Source organism: Rhinoraja longicauda, chromosome 36 (genome assembly GCF_053455715.1).
Source record: "Rhinoraja longicauda isolate Sanriku21f chromosome 36, sRhiLon1.1, whole genome shotgun sequence".
In the NCBI taxonomy this organism is placed as follows: domain Eukaryota; kingdom Metazoa; phylum Chordata; class Chondrichthyes; order Rajiformes; family Arhynchobatidae; genus Rhinoraja; species Rhinoraja longicauda.
This window is the reverse complement of record NC_135988.1, coordinates 3,838,697-3,855,831: the sequence shown is the minus strand read 5'-3', so window position 1 is coordinate 3,855,831 and position 17,135 is coordinate 3,838,697. Positions and strand designations below refer to the sequence as shown.

Here is a 17,135-nt window from a genome sequence, read left to right as displayed (position 1 = left end):
TGCCACAGAGGGCAGTGGAGGCCAATTCACTGGATGAATTTAAAAGAGAGTTATATAGAGCTCTTGGGGCTAGCGGAATCAAGGGATATGGGGAGAAGGCAGGCATGGGTTACTGACTGTGGATGATCAGCCATGATCATGGTGAATAGCGGTGCTGGCTCAAAGGGCCGAATGGCCTCCTCCTACACATATTCTCGATGTTTCTATGTCTCACTCTGCTTATTTACACTTACCCGTGATCCCGTCCATCCTAACAACGCATAAGCGTGCTGGCTGAAGGGGGCGACGACCAGGTCCACTCTCACGGCCTTCCAGTCTCTGTCGCCTGGCCCAACAACAGTGACCTGGTGAGAGGTCTCAGTCCCAGCAGTAAGACCACCTCCCCGAGTCTGGTCCCCAGCCAAGGAGTCGCAAAGGCTCAGCTTCTCAGCTCCCAAATTATTTACCGACTCCTTCTCCAGTTTGAAGATAGAGAAGCATTTTTCAAAGTGATCAAAAATCTCAGCCCCCTTGCTCCTCCCTTTGGAACTGTTTGCCATGATGTCGTCGTACAATATCAGACCCTGAAATAATCGCAAAACAGAACTTTAAGGTAAAAGTGTGTCAGATTCTCTCTCCTCTCGGGAGGTTGTCACCATGAGAAATATCTGACTTGTTGATAACATTCATCCAGGGTGAACTAGATTCAGTAACAATACTTCTTAAGCTGTGTTAATAATTCTACAAAACTTTCATTATCATACCATATCATATCATATATATACAGCCGGAAACAGGCCTTTTCGGCCCACCAAGTCCGCGCCGCCCAGCGATCCCCGCACATTTAACACTATCCTACACACACAAGGGACAATTTTTACATTTACCCAGCCAATTTACCTACATACCTGTACGTCTGTGGAGTGTGGGAGGAAACCGAAGATCTCAGAGAAAACCCACGCAGGTCACGGGGAGAACGTACAAACTCCTTACAGTGCAGCACCCGTAGTCAGGATCGAACCTGAGTCTCCGGGGCTGCATTCACTATAAAGCAGCAATTCTACCGCTGCGCTACCGTGCCGCCCTTATTAACTTTGCTTTGCAAACTATTCCTTCAACTATTCTCGAACAAATCTTATCTTATCGAAATGCATAAGATTATTAAGGGGTTGGACACGTTAGAGGCAGGAAACATGTTCCCAATGTTGGGGGAGTCCAGAACAAGGGGCCACAGTTTAAGAATAAGGGATAGGCCATTTAGAACTGAGATGAGGAAAAACTTTTTCAGTCAGAGAGTTGTGAATCTGTGGAATTCTCTGCCTCAGAAGGCAGTGGAGGCCAATTCTCTGAACGCATTCAAGAGAGAGCTAGATAGATCTCTTAAGGATAGCGGAGTCAGGGGGTATGGGGAGAAGGCAGGAACGGGGTACTGATTGAGAATGATCAGCCATGATCACAGTGAATGGCGGTGCTGGCTCGAAGGGCTGACTGGCCTCCTCCTGCACCTATTGTCTAAATCTTCACACGAAGATAGTTGGGGGGGGGGGGGGAGCATACATGAAACATTAAAATCAAGAGGTTTTGCAGGGTCATTATATTTGACACTATTACTAAAAGTGAGGCACAAATTGAGTCAGAGGACTGCAGAATCGGGGGGAGCATCATTACAGAAAGTTGCTGAGATGATGTAAGTTTAATCTTAAATGCTTCAAGAGATTAGAGTCACCAGTGCAGGTCACCAGTGATGTTCAGCAAGGTTGGAATTCTGACCGCCATGTTTTAAACAGTTTGGAGCTTGATTAGGTGGTTAAGTATGGACAAGTAAGTGAAAAATATCAAGTCTAAAGATAACAAAAGCACAGATAAGAGACCTTGCTGCACAGGGATAGATATGGCAGTCAGTAATGCTGTGGAGGTGAATGTAAGTATTGAGAAATAGAAAGAGGAGGTTTGGAGTGGAGGTGACGATTGAACTAGGTGTCACCTACACTAATTCAGCTCAAGAAGGGGAGCAGGGAGGTGGGGACAGAAATTGGGAATTCCATTTGTGGAAATCACCAAAGGCATGGGCCCCTTACAGCCATCCTAACATCAATCAGTCACATTAAAGTCATAGAGTCACATAGCATAGAAATAGGCCCTTCGGCCCAACCTGTCCATGTCGACCTGGATGCCCCATCTACAGTAGTCCCACCTGTCCATATCCCTCAAAACGTTTCCTATCCATATACCTTCTCCAAATGTCTTTTAAATGTTGTTATAGTACCTGCCTCAACTATCTCCTCTAGCAGCTCCTTCCATACACCCACCACCCTCCTGCTAAGATTTGTTGGATAACCTCTTCCAAAATTGTGGAATAAAGATAAAGCAGATCAAAAATTAAGAGGTAAGGAGATATCCAATTATTATACCACCAAGTTATTACTCAAGATGAGTAGAGTTTGGCAATATTATCCTGAATAGATTATATCATGATCAAGGGAATTTTAAAAATGAGCAAAAATATACTGGGACAAATCTGAAGAAGGACTGCAGCAGTAGAGTTGCTGCCTCACGGCACCGGATATCCGGGTTCAATCATGACTGAGTCTGAAGAAGGGTCTCGACCCGAAACGTCACCCATTCCTTCTCTCCTGAGATGCTGCCTGACCTGCTGAGTTACTCCAGCATTTTGTGAATAAATACCTTCGATTTGTACCAGCATCTGCAGTTATTTTCTTATATTATCATATTTTGGGGATGTGGGAGGAAACCTACGCGACCATTGGGAAAACGTGTGACTTCTACACACAAGATGTGTAAAAGCACAAGACCAGGTTAGAGCCCGTGTCTCTGGTGCTGTGAGGCAGCAGCTCCACCAGCTACGCCACAATCCCTCCACACAGCAAAGAAATACAGGAGGAGGCTATTCTGACTATCATCTCCCTGCAGCACTGAGCTTTCCATTTAATTTAACTACCATGGCCTTACTTTTAACCTGCCAATTTTCAAGTTTATACATAGGGCCCTTTGACAGTTATGACTGAATCTGCTTCCATCACTTGTCAGGGCAATTCATTTGGATCTCAGCTATGTACATTAAAAAAATCACCTCATCAGACCTTCTCCTAATTATTTTAAGTAAATGCCCTCTGTACATCAACACTGCCAGCAGTACATTCCCCTAGTATGTGGGATTAGCGACTAGAAAATTGTCCCTAGTGTGTGTCAAAAACCTTGGCGTGATATTTGACTCCGCTTTTAAGTTTGACAAACAGGTCAACTCTGTGGTAAAAGCCAGTTTCTTCCAGCTTCGTACCATAGCTAAAATGAAACCATTCCTCCAATTTGAAGATCTAGAAGAAATCATCCACGCATTCATTTCCTCCTGCCTGGACTATTGCAGCTCCCTGTAAACTGGGATCAGCCAATCATCCCTGTCCCACCTGCAATTGGTCCAAAACGCCGCAGCGAGACTCCTGACGGGTACCCGTAAAAGGGACCACATCACCCCGATTCTGGCCTCTCTCCACTGGCTCCCAGTACGGTTCAGAATCGATTTCAAGCTCCTGCTATTTGCAGACAAAGCCATAAACGGCTTGCCCCTCCCCCCCCCCCATATCAAAAATCTTCTAACCCACCACTCAAACTCCAGGTCCCTCAGGTCGGCCGACTTGGGGCTACTGACTATCCCGTGGTCTAGGCTTAAGCTCAGGGGTGACCGCGCTTTTGCGGTTGCAGCTCCTAGACTGTGGAACAGCATCCCTCTCCCCATCAGAACTGCCCCCTCCATCGACTCCTTTAAGTCCAGGCTCAAAACCTACTTATATTCCCTAGCATTTGAGGCCCTCTGAGGGGGTGCAGTGAACTGTTTATGTCTGTGTTGTTAAGTCTGTGTGCTATTGTATGTTCTGTTTTAGTACCTGCACTGATGTACTGCACTTTGGTCAACGTGGGTTGTGTTTAGATGTGCTATACAAATAAAATTGACTTGACTTGACTAGGATAGAACTAGTGTATGGGCGATCGTTGGTCGGCACAGAGGTGGTGGGCCGAAGGGCCCATTTCTACATTGTATCTCCAAACTAAACTACTAAACTAAACGAAGATAATTCTCCACAAATTAATCCCCAACTAAGCATGCTGGTCACAGGGAGAATGTACAAACTCAGTACAGACAAGCACCCTTAGTCAGGATCGAACCCAAGTCTCTGAAGCTGTAAGGCAGTAGCTCGACCTCATTGCGGACATTGGACTTTATCTCAGGAACTGGTGCACTACAATGCCGAGAACTATATTTTGCACTCTGTATCTTCCCCTTTACTCTAGGTATTTGACTTGATAGTATTCTGATTTAATTGGATAGCATACAAAACAAAGCTATTCACTGTACCTCTGTACACATGACAATAATAGATCTAAACAGACTCTAAATACGGCACGGTGGCGCAGCGGTAGAGTTGCTGCCTTACAGCGAATGCAGTGCCGGAGACTCAGGTTACGGGCGCCGTCTGTATGGAGTTTGTACGTTCTCCCCGTGACCTGCGTGGGTTTTCTCCGAGATCTTCGGTTTCCTCCCACACTCCAAAGATGTACAGGTATGTAGGTTAATTGGCTGGGCAAATGTAAAAACAAATTGTCCCTTGTGTATGTAGGATAGTGTTAATGTGTGGGGATCGCTGGGTGGCGCGGACCCGGTGGGCCGAAGGGCCTGTTTCCGCGCTGTATCTTTAAATCTAAAAAAATCTAAATTTACAGTGTATTTAGCAGCATGCTCTTCACAAGATTTGGGGATTATTAACTCATTTAAATCAAAGATTGGATCTCACTCCCTGGGATGTGGCTGAAGAATGGTTTGATGTGCTTCTAGGTCAAGGTGGTTGAAGTTTCAATTATCCATTGGACATTGGCAATGTTAGTAACAATCTCCCAGTCATACCTTGGTGGTCATCCAATTCACCACTTGGTAAATAATACCCTCCTCTTGGCCTTCCTCTGGGTGGGTTATAAGAAGGTCAATGTCGTGACCCCACTCCTTCCCCCTGATTAATGCAATTGAACACAAAACCAATTAGGAAAATGAAAGACGTATCAAAAATAATAGATAAATCTCTTTCTACGGAGAAAAGAAAAAAGAAAATGAAGTTAACCATGAATAATAGTGTTTTGTTTTCAAATGAGTTTAGAGAAACATCACACAAACAGGCCCTTCAGCCCACCAAATCTGCACTAACCAGCGATCCCTGCACATTAACACTACCCTACACACACGAGGGACACTTTTTACACTATATATACATTCATACCAAGCCAATTAACCTACAAACCCGTATGTCTTTGTAGTGTGGGAGGAAACCGAAGATCTTGGGAAAAAGCCCATGCAGGTCACGGGGAGAATGTACAAACTCCGTACAGACAAGCACCCGTAGTCAGGATGGAACCTGGGTCTCTGGCGCTGTAAGGCAGTAGCTCTAAAGCTACGCCACTGTGCCGCCATAATGTTGATTAGAATGGGAGCAGTGGTTGCTGACACTGCTAACAAAGCACACTCTTCATGATGATTCTACACGGCATTTCCCACACAGCTTCATGTACTCCAGTTTCCCATTTTGTAGGCCACCCTCGGGTTATGGATGGGTTCCATTTTACAGACGTCCCCAAGTCAATTGAAAAATTGAAAAAACTCGATTTGGTAACCATGCCACCCCACAGTATTATCTGAAGTCTGAAGAAGGGTCTCAACCCAAAACATCACCCATTTCTTCTCTCCAGAGATGCTGCCTGTCCCGCTGGGTCATGCCAATATTTTGTGTCTACCTTCCATTAATATTTATTTTCTTTTCTTCCCCTGCCTGGTTTGAATGGTACAGAAACAGGATGTCCCATGCTTTATTCAATGTTCAAGTGTCAGTGAGTGTTACATTTCACAATAGACGTTGTGCAAGTGTCAATGGGCTCGATTGCTTATCAGTTTCCAAAGCAGCTCTCTCAACCTCCTGCAGTTAAACTGCCACCCCGTGTTCATAAGAGACAATGGGGTCTGATTAATGCAGGATGGTTAATTTGAATTGAATAATATTTATTAGAACTCACTCGTAAATATGAGATATCCATAACTTGGGCATTCATAACCTAGGAGGGCCTATACACCGATCAGCCAAAACATTATGACCACTGACAGGCGAAGTGAATAACATTGATTATCTTGTTACAATGGCACCTGTCAAGGGGTGGGATATATTAGGCAGCAAGTGAACAGTCAGTTCTAGAAGTTGATGTGTTGGATGCAGGAGAAATGGGCAGGAGTAAAGACCTGAGCGACTTTGACAAGGGCCAAATTGTTATGGCCAGACGACTGGGTCAGAGCATCTTTGAAACGGCAAGGCTTGTGGGGTGCTCCCGGTCAGCAGTAGCGAGTACCTACCGACAGTGGTCCGAGGAGGGACAAACCAGGACCCTGCTGCGTATGGGGCTGCACATGGAGGACCAACAGCATATTAGGCAGGTGGTCATAATGGTTTGGCTCATCAGGTCATAATGTTTTGGCTGATCGGTGTACACCCACCCAGTCAAATCCAAAACAAATAAGTCAGTATGATGTACATCCAACAATGTTGCTACATTTCTGGGGTTCAGGATGATACAACACCATATGTCAATGAGACAAGTGCATCTATAGAGCACTAAACATGTATTTTTGGAGATAGACACAAAAATCCTGAGTAACTCCGCAGGACAGGCGGCATCTCTGGAGAAAAGGAACGAGTGACATTTCGGGTCGAGACCCTTCTTCACACTGGTTAGGGATAAGGGAAACGAGAGATATAACACGGTGACGAGGAGAGATAAAGAACAATGAATGAAAGATATGCAAAAAAGTAACGATGATAAAGGAAACAGGCCATTGTTAGCTGTTTGTAAGGTGAAAATGAGAAGCTGGTGCGACTTGGGTGGGGGAGGGATACAGAGAGAGGGAATGCCGGGGCTACCTGAAGTGAGAGAAATCAATATTCGTACCACTGGGCTGTAAGCTGCCCAAGCGAAATATGAAATGCTGTTCCTCCAATTTGCGTTTAGCCTCACTCTGACAATGGAGGAGACCCAGGACAGAAAGGTCTGCGTAGGAATGGGAAGGAGAATTAAAGTGTCCAGCAACCGGGAGATCAGGTAGGTTCAGGCGGGCTGAGCGAAGGTGTTCCACTAAATGATCGCCCAGTCTGCGTTTGGTCTCGCCGATGTATAAGAGTCCACATCTTGAACAACGGATACAGTAGATGAGGTTGGAGGAGGTGCAAGTGAACCTCTGCCTAACTTAAAAGGACTGTTGGAGTCCCTGGGCAGAGTCGAGGGAGGAGGTATAGCGACAGGTGTTGCATCTTCTGCAGTGCAGGGGAACGTGTCAGGGGAGGGGATGGTTTGGGTGGGAAGGGATGAGTTAACCAGGAAGTTGCAGAGGGAATGGTGTCTACGTCACGCATTCCTTTTCTCCAGAGATGCTGCCTGTCCCGCTGAGATACTCCAGCATCTTCGGTTTAAACCAGCATCTGCAGTTCCTTCCTACAAATTATGTATTTTTGGAGATCAGGATCATGATTTTTTTAATGTGTAGAAAGGAACTGCAGATGCTGGTTTCAACCGACGATAGACACAAAGTACTGGGGTAACTCAGCAGGACAGGCAGCATCTCTGGAGAGAAGGAATGGGTGACGTTTCGGGTCGAGACCCATCTTCAGACTCATTACTTCTACAAGTCATGTCTTGAAATATGAATTGGTACCATACATGACACTTCCAATTAAATCCCTGTGCTGGACTGTAAAAATGGTCTGAAAAAATATAAATGCTGCTTGTCCCGCTGAGTTACTTCAGCATTTTGTGTCTATCTTTCGTTTCAACCAGCATCTGCAGTTCCTTCCAACACAAGACTTGTACTTGATGGACAAGAGCTGATTTTTGGTTTTAAATGTTTTACGACCATCACCCTCTTTCACAGGTTGCATACACACTCCAATCAAAATAACTTAGCATCACATTTTCTGTTAAGGAAGCTGCTGCACTACAATGCCTGTTTCTGTCAAAAGTCCCAAGTTTTACCCTGGTATCAGCTGAAGCACAGGAAGATACCTGTTCAGCATTAGCCATGATTTCATGCAGGGCACTCACACAGTCCGAGGACTTTCAACCATTGCACTGCTGGAGATAACAGGCAACAATAGTGAAAGGAGGAGTTGGCTGCGCCTAACGGCTGCGGCTCTCTGGCAGTCTGTTGTCTTTTTTTCTTTTTTTTTTGTTTGTGTCGGTGTTGGGATGGTTTTTGTTTCTGTTTTTGGCTGTGTATGTGTGGTGGGGGTGTGTGGTGGGGGTGTGGGGTGGGGTGGGGGGGTGGGGCGGGGGGAAACCTTTATTTTATTAGGTCTCTTCCCCGGGGCGCGGCTCGGCTGCGGGCCTTAACATTGCCGGCGCAGCTCGGCTGCGGGACGTTTCAGTGCCCGGTGCGGCTCGGCTGCGGGCCTTAACATTGCCGGCGCAGCTCGGCTGCGGGACGTTTCAGTGCCCGGTGCGGCTCGGCTGCGGGCATTAACATTGCCGGCGCAGCTCGGCTGCGGGACGTTTCAGTGCCCGGTGCGGCTCGGCTGCGGGCCTTAACATTGCCGGCGCAGCTCGGCTGCGGGACGTTTCAGTGCCCGGTGCGGCTCGGCTGCGGGCCTTAACATTGCCGGCGCAGCTCGGCCGCGGGACGTTTCAGTGCCCGGTGCGGCTCGGCCGCTGGACTTAACATCGCCCGGTGCGGCCGCGGGACGTTTCAGTGCCCGGTGCGGCTCGGCCGCGGGACGTTTCAGTGCCCGGTGCGGCTTGGCCGCTGGACTTAACATCGCCCGGTGTGGCCGCGGGACGTTTCAGTGCCCGGTGTGGCCGCGGGACGTTTCAGTGCCCGGTGCGGCTCGGCCGCGGGACGTTTCAATGCCCGGTGCGGCTTGGCCGCTGGACTTAACATCGTCAGCGCTGTTCGGCCGCGGGACGTTTCAGTGCCCGGTGCGGCTCGGCCGTTGGACTTAACATCGCCCGGTGTGGCCGCGGGACGTTTCGGTGCCCGGGGCGGCTCGGCCGCGGGGCCTTCCATCCCCTTGCGGGGGCTGTGCGTGTCGGTTGCCTCGGTAGGGGTCGAGCTGCCTGTCCGTGGGTGCGGGGGGAAGAGAGGGGAAGTTTTGTTGCCTCCATCACAGTGAGGGGGTGTTTGGAGTCACTGTGATGGATGTTTGTGTTGGGGTCGGGTGTCCTGTGTTCTTTTCTTTTTTGCTGTATTTTGTGTGACTGCTGAAATTTCGCTCGGTGTTGTGCCGAGTGACAATAAAGTGTTGTTATGGTTATGTTATATATTTTGCATCAAATAAAAACCTTAATCAAACACTAGGTGGTAGAGTTGCTGTCTTACAGCACTTTCTGCACCAGAGACTTAGGTTCAATCCCGACTATGGGTGCTGTCTGCACAGAGTAAGTACATTCTCCCCGTGACTGCGTGGGTGTTCTCCAAGAACTTCGGTTTCCTCCAACACTCCATGGACGTACAGGTTTGTAGGTTAATTGGCTTATTATAAAGTAAGTTGTCCCTTGTGTGTGTAGGATAATGTAAATATGCAGGGATCGCTGGTTGCCATGGACTTGGTGGGCCAAAGGGCCTGTTTCAGCGCTGCATCTTTAAACTAAACTAAACTAGTAGTTGATTGCCCAGGTCTTTAGTTAAAAGGGGTTAGCCTCTAACATTGCACTAAAATAGTGCTGGACTGTCTGGCCCCTTCTTCATCCATCCAATACTGCCAGGACTCCGGGCCTTACGGTGAGATACAAGAATTGTCTGTCTCCGGTCTAGATGGGACATTTCAGAGACTTGGAAATTGAAAGCTGGAACGGTTCGTGGCGACTCTGCGTGCTGTTTCGGAAGAGGATCTATCATATTAATGATGGTCACAAAATACCAGACAAACACCATCTCTGGAGAGAAGGAATGGGTGGCGTTTCGGGTCGAGACCCTTCTTCAGACTATATCAATGTATGTCATGCTATGACAGAGAGCACGCAGAACGGGCATTTTGCTCTATCTCTGCACACATCACAATAAAGATCCCACTCAACCAAAATGCCTTTCCTATTTGCTGGGCTTCAAGCTTGTACAGAAATGGGAAGACAAAACTATGATGCAAAAGGAAACTACAATGGTCTAACCTTCGAAAGCCGCCCGTTAACGTTATAACTGCAGCAGGCAGAAATTTGTGCACAGCTCTTTCCACAATATGCTTGATCCAATCTGCCTCTGCCCTTGTAACTGGTACACAGAGGTCATTATGATACAACAGACCTGTAAAACAAAAGAGATTATCCATAGTAAAGCAAGGACAATTTGCCAGCAGTTTGAAATGTTTTGAAATATCGTCCAGTTAACACAGTTCCCTGTCGCCCACGATGACTGAAGGGCGCGTTGCTCCAAGGCTTTCACATCAGTTACTCCCGACATTATGTTAGCATTTGGAAACACTGCAACTTACAGCCCTAATGTACAGTAATGTACAGCTCATAATACTCTGCATTTGGAGGATTGTGAGCAATTTCGGGCCCCGTATCTGAGGAAAGATGTGCTGGCTCTGGAGAGGGTCCAGAGGAGGTTAACAAGAATGATCCTGGGAATAAGTGGGTTAACATATGATGAGCGTTTGACGACGCTGGGCCTGTACTTGCTGGAAATAGAAGGATGAGGGGAGACCTCATTATAACTTACCGAATAGTGAAAGGCAGGATAGAGTGGATGTGGAGTAGATGTTTCCAATTGTGGGAGAGTCTAGGACCCAAGGTCACAGCCTCAGAACTAAAGGATGTTCTTTTAGGAAGGAGATGAGGAGGAATTTCGTTAGTCAGAGGGTCGTGAATCTATGGAATTCATTGCCAGAGAAGGCTGTGTAGGCCAAGTCAATGTATGATTTTAAGGCAGAGATAAATAGATTCTTGATTAGAAACATAGAAAATAGGTGCAGGAGTAGGCCATTCGGCCCTTCGAGCCTGCACCGCCATTCAATATGATCATGGCTGATCATCCAGCTCAGTATCCCGTACCTGCCTTCTCTCATACCCCCTGATCCCTTTAGCCACAAGGGCCACATCTAACTCCCTCTTAAATATAGCCAATGAACTGGCCTCAACTACCTTCTGTGGCAGAGAATTCCACAGACTCACCACTCTCTGTGTGAAAAAAAACATTCTCATCTCGGTCCTAAAAGACTTCCCCCTTATCCTTAAACTGTGACCCCTTGTTCTGGACTTCCCCAACATCGGGAACAATCTTCCTGCATCTAGCCTGTCCAACCCCTTAAGAATTTTTAAAGTTTCTATAAGATCCCTCCTCAATCTTCTAAATTCCAGCGAGTACAAGCCGAGTCTATCCAGTCTTTCTTCATATGAAAGTCCTGCCATCCCAGGAATCAATCTGGTGAACCTTCTCTGTATTCCTTCTATGGCAAGAATGTCTTTCCTCAGATTAGGAGACCAAAACTGTACGCAATACTCCAGGTGTGGTCTCACCAATGCCCTGTACAACTGCAGCAGAACCTCCCTGCTCCTATACTCAAATCCCCTCGCTATGAATGCCAACATACCATTCACTTTCTTCACTGCCTGCTGCATTTGCATGCCTACTTTCAATGACTGGTGCACCATGACACCCAGGTCACGTTGCATCTCCCCTTCTCCTAATCGGCCACCATTCAGATAATAGTCTGCTTTCCTGTTCTTGCCACCAAAGTGCATAACCTCACATTTATCCACATTATACTGCATCTGCCATGCCTTTGCCCACTCAACTAACCTATCCAAGTCACATTGCAGCCTCCTAGCATCCTCCTCACAGCTAACACTGCCCCCCAGCTTCGTGTCATCCGCAAACTTGGAGATGTTGCATTCAATTCCCTCGTCCAAATCATTAATATATTAATATTAGTACGGGTGTCAAGGGTTATGGGGAGAAGGCAGGAGAATGGGGTTAGGAGGGAGCGATAAATCAGCCATGATTGAATGGCGGAGCAGACTTGATGGCTGAATGGCCTAATTCTGCTCCTATCACTTATGACCTTAGGAGCAACATCTCCATTGCAGCAGAGGAACACGTTAACGTGAACGTGACAAAATCTGAGTTAATTCTTTCCTCTGCTTTCCTCTTCCTATTTTACTTGCTCATTACACGTAATCTGCATTTCAATTTCTCATATAGAAGCAAAGAACAACTGATGCTTGTTTACGAAGACACAAACTATTGGAGTAACTCAGTGGGTCAGGCAGCACCCTGGAGAACATGGATAATGGAGGTTTTAGATTGGAACCCTTCTTTCTAATGTGGATAGGTGATGTTTCGGTTCAGGACCCTTTTCCCTAACAGGGATGGCGATGTTTTGGGTTGGGATCCTTTTTCCTTACAGGGATAGCGAAGTTTCAGGTCAGGGCCCTTCTTTCTAACAGAATAGGTGACGTCTTGGGTCGGCACCCATCTTCTCTATTTCTCATGCCTGCCCCCCCAACCTCTGTGGAGGCAGCACATTGGTGCAGTGGTAGAGTTGCTGCTATGCAGCGCCAGAGACTCGGATTCGATCCTGAATGTGGGTACTGCCTGTAGGGAGTTTGTACGTTCTCCCTGTGATTGTGTGGGTTTTCTCTGGGTGCTCACATTTCCTCCCACACTCCAAAGACGTACAGGTTTGCAGGTTAATTGGCTTCGGTAAAAACTGTCCCCAGTGTACGTGGTGATCGCTGGTCAGCAAGGACTCGGTGGGCCGAAGGGCCTGTTTCCACGCTGTATCTCTAAAATCAAAGTCTCATTTATAACTTCATGCAGACCTAGAGTATTCCAACATCCCTCCATTTCTTTAATTCTGACCTGTGACTCTAGTCATTGCAGCACTATAACAGGAACATCTTCCCGAAACTTTTACCACTCAATTCCCCATATTCACGATTCTAGGAACCCACTTTACATGACCAAGCCTTTAGTTACTCCTTCTAACATCACCTCTTTTGCTTGGGGTCAACTTTTGCCTGGTTATGCAACCATGAAAACATCTGTGATTTGTTAGTCCAGACCACTGGATTACTAATCTAGTTTAAAAAAAGCCACTATGCTAATCATGGCGTGACTCTGACAAACAGGATAATGTTTCTGTTGCGTTTGGAATGTCTCCCACGATCAGTAACAGGCAAGTCAGGCTTCCTCAGCCTTAGCCAAGTTGTAAAGCAAAGCTATCCAAAATCCACAAGGAGGAAGCCCAACAGGCACCATTGTGCAATAAAATAGAAACCTGTGGGGCTGTGAATTTGGCAATGCTGCAATATCCTACCCTCACCCTCCTTCCAACTTGTTCCCATAAATAGGGTAATCGAGTCACATGGCATGGAAACAGGCCCTTCAACCCGACTCATCCATGCCGACAAAGAAGCCCTATCTACCCAGGTTTGGCCCGTATCCCTCAAAATCTTTCATAGCCACGCAACTGGTCAAATGTCTTTTCAATTGTTGTTATACTACTTCCTCTGGCAACTTGTCCCATATACCCACCATCCCTTGTGTAAAATAAATTGCCCCTCAGGTTCCTATTGAATCTTTCTCTCTCCCCCTAAACCTATGTCTTCGAGTTCTCGATTTCCCTAACCGAGGAAAAAAATCTGTGCATTCACTGTATCTATTCCGCTCATGATTCTATACACTTCTAAAAGATCACAATTCAGACTCCTGTGCTCCAAGGAATAAAGTCCGAGCCTGGTCAACCTTTCCCTATAACCCAAGCCCCCATATCCTGGCAACATCCTTATAAATCTTATCAACATGCTCTCTCGCTGCTCCCCCTTTGTGATTTCTCCTACCTTCCTGCTCTATGACCACATTTTGACCCAGACTCGCTACCACAGCCACATCTGCTTTCTTGGGACTTGCCTGCGCCTCCATCTTCTGCCTCGTGGTTTCCAGCTCCGTTTCCAGACCTCCCAATTCGGACCCAACCCGGACTACCGGCTCCAACAGTCTATCCCCTCCCATTCCCAGTCTGACCTTTCTGTCATGGGCCTCCTCCAGTGCCATAGTGAGGCCCACCGGAAATTGGAGGAACAGCACCTCATATTTCGCCTGGGCAGCTTGCAGCCCAGTGGTATGAACATCGACTTCTCCAACTTTAGATAGTTCCTCTGTCCCTCCCTTCCCCTCCTCCTTCCCAGTTCTCCCTCTATCTTCCTGTCTCCACCTATATCCTTCCTTTGTCCCGCCTCCCTGACATCAGTCTGAAGAAGGGTCTCGACCCGAAACGTCACCCATTCCTTCTCTCCTGAGATGCTGCCTGACCTGCTGAGTTACTCCAGCATTTTGTGTATAAATCTTCACTGCACTCTTTCCAATTTAACACCATCCTTCCAATAGCGTAGGTGACCAAAACTGAACACAATATCCATGTTCTGCCTCAGCAACATCTTATACAACTGGAACATAACTTTGCAACTTCTATACTCAGTTTCCTGACAGATGAAGGCCAGCTTCTTCACCACCCTATCTTCCGGTGACGCTATTTTCAGCGAACCCTTACATCTTGATCCCTTCCCAGGGCTGACCATTCACTGTGAAGGTCCTGCCCTGGTTTGTTGTCTCAAAATACAAGAGCTCACTCTTATCCAAATTTAACTCCTTTGCCATTCCTTGACCCACATGCTCCGTTGATCATTATCTGGTTATTCTTGATAACCATCTTCATTATCAATGATACCAACTATTTTAGCATCTGCAAACTTAATCATGCCTTGAACATTCTCATCCAAATGTTGGTATAGATGACAAACAGCAATGGACCCATTACCGATCCTTGAGGCACAACACTAGTCATAGGCCTCCAGACTGGAAAAACGGCCTTCCAACACCATCATGCATTTTATAAATTCTGTATCCAGTTAGCTCGTTCACCCTGGATCTTGTGCAGTCTAATATTCCAGAGCAGCTACCATGTGGGACCTTATCAAAGACCATGTGAAGTCCATACAGCCAACATCTATGGCACAGCTCTCAGCAACCTATTTGGTTCCTTCTTTAAAAAAAAACTATCAATTCGTGACTCATGATCTTCCACACACAAAACTCTGCTGACCATCCATAACAGCCCCTGTCTTTCCAAATGCATGTCCATCTCACCCCCTCAGATTCCTCTCCAAGAACTTTCCTACCATGGATATTAAACTCACTGGTCCACAGTTCTGTATCCAGTTAGCTCTTTCTCTTGTGTAAGAAGGAACTGCAGATGCTGATTTAAACCGAAGATAGACACAAAAAGCTGGAGTAATTCACGGGACAGGCAACCTCTCTGGAGAGAAGGAATGGGTGACGTTTTGGGTCGAGACCCTTCTTCAGATTTGTTAGGGATAAGGAAACGAGAAATAAAAATGGTGATGTGGAGAGATAAAGAACAATGAATGAAAGACATGCAAAAAAGTCATTGTTAGGTATTTGTAGGGTGAAAACGAGAAGCTAGTGCGACTTGGGTGGGGGAGGGATAGAGAGAGAGGGAATGCCGGGGCTACCTGAAGTGAGAGAAATCAATATTCATACCACTGGGCCTCACAAAAAGCTAGAGTAACTCAGCGGGTCAGGCAGCATCTTAGGAGAGAAGGAATGGGTGACGTTTCGGGTAGAGACCCTTCTTCAGCAGTGAGAGAGCATGTTGTTAAACTCTCGTCGAAAAGAGGAGGAGAACCTCTTCAATGTAGACATACCTTGAGGAGAAATCGCAGTGGAGTGGCAAGTTGTGTAGGAAAATAACTGCAGATGCTGGTACAAATCGGAGGTATCACAAAAAGCTGGAGTAACACTGGGCTGTAAGCTGCCCAAGTGAAATATGAGATGCTGTTCCTCCAATTTGCGTTTAGCCTCACTCTGACAATGGAGGAGGCCTAGCTCTTTCTCTTTGCAGCTTCTTAACGAGAGGCACACCATTAGCCACCGTCTCATTTTCTGGCACTCACCAATGGTGCAGATAGACAATAGACAATAGGTGCAGGAGGAGGCCATTCGGCCCTTCGAGCCAGCACCGCCATTCAATGTGATCATTGCTGATCATTCTCAATCAGTACCCCGTTCCTGCCTTCTCCCCATACCCCCTGACTCCGCTATCCTTAAGAGCTCTATCTAGATAACTCAGCCGGGTTCCTGCAATATCTTTTCCATGTTCCCACAGTGTCCTTGAATATACCTGATCGCTGCCAGATTTCTCTACTTTCATATCATAAATATACAGCCGGAAACAGGCCTTTTCGGCCCTCCAAGTCCGTGCCGCCCAGCGATCCCCGTACATTAACACTATCCTACACCCACTATGGACAATTTTTTTTTTTTTTTTAACCTGTACGTCTTTGGAGTGTGCAATAGACTTTCATCAAGAAATCATCATTAACTTTCACAGTTCCCTGGACTTTGTGTCCCACCTATACTTCTACAGGAATTTCTGATAATTCATCTGTGAGATTTGACATTATTGTCAAAAATTGTTCTCCTGTGAAGTCTTCCTTGTTATAAAATGGAAATCGATCTTTTGTCTACAATTGGAAAGATTTCTTTATAAAAGTATTAGCTGGTTCCCAATTCATCCCAGAGTCTTTCAGCAACAAAAATATATTTCGAAAAGCTGTGCTTTTGCATAGCAGCACTTCAAAAAATGCAAGTATTTTATACATAATTTTTTTTTTTTACCTGCTTCCTGTTGCTTTGTAAGTTTTCCATCGGATGCTCTCAGTTGATCCAGAGTTCGCAGTCCCTCTCTGTACCACTTATCGGCTGTCTTCACACCAACGCCGAAAATACTGGTGAATCGCTACAGGACCAGAAACAAGGCTTACACATCGGGGTAACCAACTGGTTACAATCAATCACAGGGTCCCGTCCAACTGATTGCTATTTGCAAATAAGTAAAACATTCTAATTGCATTACAACCATCTCAACCTAGCACTTCACAGCTAAGTCAAAAGCATTAGCAGTCTGAAGAAGGGTCTCGACCCAAAACGTCACCCATTCCTTCTATTCAGAGATGCTGCCTGTCTCGCTGAGTTACTCCAGCATTTTGTGTCTATCTAAAAGCATTTCAAGTTTAGTCTCTATTCTAATGCACAATCTCTGGCA

General features: G+C 46.4%; 1 protein-coding gene across 1 annotated transcript in view; it reads right to left on the bottom strand.

Moving 5' to 3' along the window:
- polm (polymerase (DNA directed), mu) overlaps positions 1-17,135 on the bottom strand; it is a 44,361-nt gene that overhangs the window by 4,706 nt on the left and 22,520 nt on the right. Inside the window, exons 7-10 of the mRNA XM_078428710.1 lie at positions 16,709-16,829; positions 10,180-10,312; positions 4,898-5,000; positions 234-563 (exon numbers count right to left, since the gene is read on the bottom strand). Coding sequence (XP_078284836.1) covers positions 234-563; positions 4,898-5,000; positions 10,180-10,312; positions 16,709-16,829 — 687 coding nt within the window. The remainder of the gene's footprint in view (positions 1-233; positions 564-4,897; positions 5,001-10,179; positions 10,313-16,708; positions 16,830-17,135) is intronic.